This window comes from Diachasma alloeum, unplaced genomic scaffold (assembly GCF_001412515.2).
Source record: "Diachasma alloeum isolate Michigan unplaced genomic scaffold, Dall2.0 Dall_scaffold_00782, whole genome shotgun sequence".
Taxonomy (NCBI): domain Eukaryota; kingdom Metazoa; phylum Arthropoda; class Insecta; order Hymenoptera; family Braconidae; genus Diachasma; species Diachasma alloeum.
In genome coordinates, this window is record NW_021680912.1 from 694,493 (window position 1) to 702,023 (window position 7,531).

A 7,531-nucleotide genomic window follows, 5' to 3' on the forward strand; every position below is an offset into this window, starting at 1 on the left:
GAGTAGTTGTAGTCTGAAAGGTTTGGAAACCCTCTCTCTGCGCAAAATCGGGCATCCGCCTTGGCCTGTGTTACTCGCACTGTCTGTCTCACCCGTTCGTGCGCCCCGCATCTTCCGCGCTCTCTCTCGCTTGATTTTTATTTAGTTTTTTCTGGCCGATCCCCCCCTACTGTATAACCCTGGTACACTGTGCGCCACTTTGCCTTGCTTTTGGGGGCTTGCTTTGCCTGCCGGATAGTACCGGGAAACACCTGCGGACACCAACCACCCAACGTACACTGTCAAAAGCCCATACCCGAAACTTCCACTACAAACGTATATAGTCCGATGGTGGGTTATCATCGCAAACTCTCTGGAGATCGCATTGTTTTATGTTCAGCCACCTTTTCCCCATACCCCGCTGGGCCCCCGGACCATGCGCCATCGGTGATAGACCCCTTTATCAATAATCCCCCCCGGTTTCGGACTGTGTACTTCGATATTCTGTTTTTCGGGGTATCGGGTTTTGTTTCATTAGGGTGAAAGGGCTTTGGGATTTTTTACCTGGATGCGGAGGCTTTGGGAGGGCTCCTCTTGGGTTGGGAGGAGTTGTTGTTACAGGGTTAGGAATTTTTCAAACTGTTTAGGGGATTTTTTTTAGGAGACCATACTTGGCGGAATGGATTCAAGATAGTGTATGACACTATCTTGAATAGTGGGTAATGTTCTGGGTAATCAAGACATTTATTATATTCATAGAAAACAATTCCAAATTATTAACTTCCCAACCCAAAAGGAGAAAGTTATTTTAATCGTTTTTCCTTGAAATTCTGAGAGGAATTCCGAAACAATGAAATTTTTTTTTTTCGTACTCAACGTAGAAATAGAGAGTTATCATCGCAAACTCTTTGGAGGTCGCATTGTTTTATGTTCAGCCACCTTTTCCCCATACCCCGCTGGGCCCCCCGACCATGCGCCATCGGTGATGGACCCCTTTATCAATAATCCCCCCCGGTTTCGGACTGTGTATTTCGATATTTTGTTTTTCGGGGTATCGGGTTTTGTTTCATTAGGGTGAAAGGGAGTTGGGATTTTTTACCTGGATGCGGAGGCTTTGGGAGGGCTCCTCTTGGGTTGGGAGGAATTGAGAGTTGTTACAGCGTTGGGAGTTTTTGGAAATTTGAGGATTTGCTGGCAACTGAATTTTTGATCAATTTTTTAAATAAAAAAGCCTATTTGAAGCGAAAAAATGGCAAACTAAAAACGTCGACAAATTTTTCGCGAACTATCAGAAAATAATGGACCATGAAAAACAAAATGAATTTGTGACAAAGAAATCCTCTAAAAAATCAAAATGACGAGTTCCTTCAATTACTCCTCGTTATAGTTCCAATTTTTCTCTTTTTAAAACAAATTGTTTTCGAATGGAGTTCAAAAATAATAATATCCTTGAGATCTAAAAAAAATAGTTTTAATCCGGGAATTATTTTTTCTCTGCGAGGATTAACGAATACCTGATGGGTACAAGAAATATTGGCCAAAGCCTCGGACTTAAGATTCTTGAATAATGGATCAAGATTTCAAGAGCTTGCATTGATTAATATTCAGTTGTTTCATCATAAATGTTAAGGGGATGATTCAATTATTCATCCTTCTTTGTTCAGTTTCAGTTGTGAAAGGCGTTTGTGAATAGTGTTGGGCGGTGAGTGGGTTTTCACGTGGGCTGATATTGAAAAGCTTGGGGCAAATTTCCGGTGTGAAACACACAGAGGGAGAGTTTTTAGTCCATTAGTTCTACCAGATATCATTGATTTTTGTTTCCATTATCAAAACCATTTTTTCACCATGCACTGAAAAATAGCATTGGCCTGTTTTCGTCTGCCATTGTGATATTCTGCTTTTACTGTCATCATAAAACATGGGAGTTGCATGAATACATGATTTTCAACTTGAAAAGGTGGACTGATAAAAATTGTTGAATGGATTTTTAAATTTATAGCGGAGATAAGAATTTTTTTAATTTTTAGTTTTTGGAAACTTTCGAAATTTTTAGTTTCAAAGTATCAATCCCCGTGTTCTCTTGTGTTATCAGTTAATGAATTATTGTTTCTTCGTGTTAATTACTTTTTTTTCAATATTTTACTCTTTCAATTCCAGGAGTAATCTCCTAATAGTGCAGCAAGCACATTTATGACATTTTTAAAAACATTAAAAATATCACACAGAGAAAAATATGTTCCAGGTTTTAGGAATATATCTGGAATTTTTGGGAATTGATCCTATTTTTTTGCCCTAATTAGAATTCTCCTAAGCTTCGGAGATAAGAGAATTTCATGTGAGAGTTATTTTTAATCGAGTTTTCGAAAACTTTCAAAATGTTTAGTTTCAAAGTTTTCAACACCGTCTTCCCTTCTGTTATCATTTACGCGTTATCAATATTTCTGTCTACAATGGGGCTCCCACGTCCACTCTCCTGAATAAAAATTCACAAAATAAAAGGGAATAACATCAATCCATCATCGGAACAGAATCAGTCCATTGTCTTCAACATTGAAGAGTATAAAACCCAAGAGAATCTATGAAATCCCTAAAGAATTCACGAAGAATAAAAATCTGACCTAAGGTTATATTCCGAATCCCTTATTAAAGGTTAAAGGAATTGTTGAGGCGAAGCACAACAAAAGGACCCTCTCTCGGCTACCATCCGCACCAATATCAAAGAATTCCATCCTCGCCGTCATAAATACATTCGAGCCTTGAGGATATCCAAGTACCTTCCACAGTTTCGTACGGATCACGCTATGAATTTGGAGATTTTCCATTATCAGATTTGTCCGTTAAATTGCGTGGGAATTTTTTTTTCAAGACATTCCATTCTTATGAATAATTAAATAAAATTAACAAATAATTCTTTATTTGATTCAAGAAACAACTTTTTTCTCCGTCAATGTTGCCTTCATCAACAGCATCTAAAGATAGAAAAGCTCAATAGCTCATGAGAACGAATAAATCAACTCATTTAGAATTTTCCGGAAATCCATAGAGACTAACTTTTTGGGTAATATTGTCTTGGGATACACCTTAACAGAATAAAACACGTTCAATCATCCCCCCCAGAATCCAAAATCTCCCAGCCTTTCAATCCACCGCCCTCCCATCACTCCCAGGCCCCACTAATTCTTCCCATAACCCACATATTCCCCCGAATTCCGTGAAACCGCATGCAAATGTCACTCCCCAAAAATTACAAATCACCCCCAATGAAATTCGATTTGTCCGAGAAAATCACCGAAATGATCCCCCCCATCAGTAATTTCCCCCGAAAAAACCCTCAAACAGTACCCACCGGACAGATGTTATCGATGAGGGATGCGTGCCACCCGATGAGGAATCGTTGCCCGGGATAAGCAGTGCCACGAGGGTGAACGAAAAAAAATAATGACAACAAGTTCGGAGCTTGTGCGCAAAAAAAGGAACAGAGATAGAGAAAAAATTGGTAGATGGCCGGTGGGTCATAAATTAAGGGCTGTACCTGGGTCCTCGCAGAACAGCATCACGAGTGATGGATCAACCCCGAGTGCCCCTCTCCCTCCCCCCTCTCCCTTTCTCTTTCTCTCGAATTAATCGCCCCGATTTGTCTCCCCTCCCGTCCTCCACTCTTTTAAAACATTTTTCATCTCTCTCCCTCCTTTATTTCACTTCCATTATAACAATTCCATTCCCTTACATACCCCGGGAGAATTCTGTTTCCGCTTCTGTTCGAAACCAGGAACGAAAAAAAAAAATTTCCACCACTCGTTGATTTCAAAAAGCGTGAAACTCTTGACACGCTTGCGACTCTTCGAACCCACACAAAAAACGGAAGAGCGCGGCGCGGGAGAGGGGGCTGGAACGATGAAGAGGAGTGTATGTGCCTGCGGGAGGATGAAAAAAGGGGTGGGTGAAGGAAAAAGAAAGAAATATAGACTATAGAGGGATGGTTTTGTGTTTTTTTCCTTCTTTCGAGGGCTTTTTTCTTCATTTTTTTTGTCGTCGTGTTGAGGGTTCGAAAGTCTCTCATCTCTCTCATCCCTCCCGCCCCCCCCTTTTTTATCTTTTTTTTTCACTCGACGGCATGATTCAACATTCCACCATTGCGAATCCCAGTACTACTCTCGCGCCCGGTTTAACAACCGATCCATAACGATCCGTTGAGCGTTAACCTCACGTTGAGCGAGTGATTCTCATCCATCTGTTTCTGTTGTGTTCCTCTCCCCCTTTGTAAATGCAACATCTGAAAAGCCTCCTGGTGATAGCTGGAGAGACCCGAGTGTTAGTAGCACTCTGTCGGGGCGGGGGGAGAGGGGGAAGGAGCCGGTGTCGAGTGGGTGGGGAGGGGGATTATTGCCGGGTGAATTGAATACGCCCAGTGGATTTAGTAGGAGTTGAGTCAGACGGTTCTCATTGTCACCCGGGGGCACCTGTGTCGCCTCTTCGAATCAGCATCAAATGTACTCATTAATTAATTTGCGATAACGGAAGCCTTTCCCCGGGGAATACTCGTTTTAATTACGGAAGTTTATGGATTGAATTGAGAATTTTATTGTTGAGGGAACGATTATTTTTTTACGCGGGGAAAAACGGTGAAGAAGTTTGCAGAGGGGTGAGGCTGGAGATTGTGGTGTCTTCGAAATTTTTTTTTTTATTCCAAATTTTTCAATTCATTTTAACAATGTTTTCGTTGAAATTCAATAAATGAATATAGTTATTTCAATAAAAATGTATTCGTCGTATTCGTAGAAAAATCTGCATTTCCATGTTTCGGGAAATTTCTCGGATTTTCCATTTACGAAAAATTACTTTCAAAAAGTGGCACAAGGCACCTGAAAGAGGCCCCTGAAAGGTCCGTTAATTAATGAGTAGACACTCACTTAGGAAGTAAATGGGTTTTATTAATTTCGTTGAGAAGTTTTAATTATTATAGCGAGATTTTTTGGTTTACTTCTTAATAACTCCAAGAATGAATTCCCTTTTCAAAGTTTTTTATTCACCTTTTTTGCACCAGAATTTTGTAGCTTCATTAGTTGTTGTCGAGCGAAGAATATTCATTCTTAGTATTCAAGTTTTGTTTCGTTAGTCTCGCGGGACGCGAGGGTGGGTGAATGGCGCAGGAATTCCAAATGGACGGATTAATTAAGGCCTGATAACTACAATTTTCCCGATGCATACCGGGATTACAGAGGGAATTGATCAACTTTATTAATTTAGTTAAAAGGTTTTATTATCCTCAATTTGTACATTTCTACATTTATATCAATATTCCGGGATCAAAAGAGCAGAGGATTATTTGTCGGATGCCGTTGGAAAGCTCGGAAAATGGCAGATTCCAAGTAGTGGGTGGAAAAAAAACCATTTGCGCTTCATTAATCTCGGAAATATCAATAACTTTTTTTATCTCTCGATATTGGAACTCTATTCCTCATTTTATACTGCAATGAGGAGAATGGGCGATCAATGGTGGAGAAAGAGAATAATGAAATTTCCGTAGCTCAATTGTTGATGAACTCTTTTATCGAACATTTCCAGGAATAAAATTGAGGACACAACTGCAGAGAACAGGAATGTTGAGCTTTTGATTGACATTTTACAGTCTTGTTGGAAATTATTGAATTAATCAATGTTGAGGAGAGAAAGTTGAAGCGAAAATGTTTTTTTTCATGTTCTGAGATTCGAAATTTACTACACATTTTGTTGAGGCTTTGCATGATTTTTTAAATTAACAAATACAACAGAAAATATTTGTTCAATCGTTGCAACTGTTGATTTTTCATTATTTTCATAATTTGAGATTTCATCATTTGACATCTCAGAAAGGAAAGCCTCTTAATTAATTTAACACATGTTTTTATTCAAATTGTTTAACACAAATTTATTCATGTCCAATGGAAAAGAATAATGAAATTTCTTTATCTCAACCCTTCGTGAACTCTGATCGAACATTTCCGGGAATAAAATTGAGGACAAAACTGCAGAGAACAGACATGTTGAATTTTTGATTGATATTTTATAAAGTTTTATTGCCAATTAATGAATTAATTAATATTAAGGAGAGGAAATTGAGTTTAATTTTTTTTCCATTTCCTGAGATTTTTTACTGCCCATTTAATTGAGGCATCGCATGACTTTTTTTATTCTCGAAAATGAGGATGGAATAAAGAATAAGAGACATTTTTCCCAGTTAACTCTAATTTCTCATTGAATTAATTTTTTTTTTCAGTGAACAATGATAAATTTCGGAATTATAGACGACAGAAAATATTTCTTCAATGGACGAAACTTCTTGATTATTCATCATATCCATTAAAAAATGTGTCTTTTTTTCATTTAATTTCCGAATTTCCCAATTTATTAAATAAAAAAAATCATACAACTCCTCAAGTGCCCCTACTTCAATGCAATCCCCTTTTGTCATGAATTCTCTACGATCTTTTTCATTCCCTCTAATCGTAGAATGATGAACAGCAGAATGAGGAAGTTTGCAAAATCCACTTGAAGCATATTTTAATGAAGTCTGAATGATAACGCAGGAAGAAGGGAAGAGTGAGCAGGATGTAATTAGATAAGAAGCCCTCTTAATTAATTTAACACAATGTCCAATGTTTAGACTGGGGTTTGTATAGTGTAGTTGGTCTGCTGGGTGGTTGAATCTCTGAAAGTACGAGGGGAGGAGGTTCTGTATCACTGTTGATGCCCAGCGAGAGGGGAAAGGCAAAGGGTTATAGGGAGACTCGTGTATGGTCAACACTGGCTGGCCGTTGCGCTTTGTATAATCGGGACTATTTGCTTGCGAGTTGCCCGCACGCCACCCTGTTTGTACAGCCTCAGGCACCAATTTTCTTTCGATTTTTCACTGACCTGCTGCAGGTCGAGATCTGACTGCTCCAAAGCCAATCGTATCTGGAAATAAAATCGATTAAATGGTTCAATATTTTGTGGGTGAAGAGGGAATGGGAAAATGGTTGAGAAATAACCAGGGATGTTCTCTTCTGGTCAGAAGAACTGGCGGTTGAATTGAAATCATTCGTGAGCAAAATACATTTGTCGATTGTGAATCGGAGAATTCCACTTTTCAAATTTTATTCGAAGCCTAGTTGAGAACAAAGTGTTTTAGTCATTGAATTTAGATGATAATTTCGAGAGAAAATAATATAAAAGGCGTGTAAAATTTGAAAGTCTCCTCAGAGAATAATTCATTAAATTTTCGAAGATTTTTCCCTAAAAATCTTTTTTGTTTTAATCGTAATGAATTCGGCCCTGCGCAGCAATTTAACACGTTCATACAGAAAAATAAAGTCTTCAATAGTTAGAACAATTTCGATTACTCATTTATAAAAAGCAAAGGTAAAAAAAAGGCCGTGACTATTCGCACCATTGCGTGAATCACTCCCGTACACTCCATACACTCCACGCATGCGTGAAGTTTGTGTGTTTCACGCAGCCGAATTTTCATACTGCTGTGTATTTCACGCAGTTGAAGTTTCATACTACTGTGTGTTTCACGCAGTTGAAGTTT

At 38.7% G+C, this 7,531-nt stretch overlaps 2 protein-coding genes across 3 annotated transcripts in view; one reads left to right on the forward strand and one right to left on the reverse strand.

Moving 5' to 3' along the window:
- Positions 1–7,531, forward strand: part of LOC107044684 (type I inositol 3,4-bisphosphate 4-phosphatase) — a 36,451-nt gene that overhangs the window by 14,620 nt on the left and 14,300 nt on the right. The window lies entirely within an intron of this gene.
- The window catches only part of LOC107044687 (exopolyphosphatase PRUNE1), a 7,178-nt gene continuing 4,897 nt past the window's right edge, over positions 5,251–7,531 (reverse strand). For both annotated transcript variants that reach the window (XM_015266655.2, XM_015266654.2), the window contains exon 6: positions 5,251–6,915. In XM_015266655.2, the coding sequence (XP_015122141.1) occupies positions 6,757–6,915 (159 nt within the window). In that variant the 3' untranslated portion in view covers positions 5,251–6,756. The remainder of the gene's footprint in view (positions 6,916–7,531) is intronic.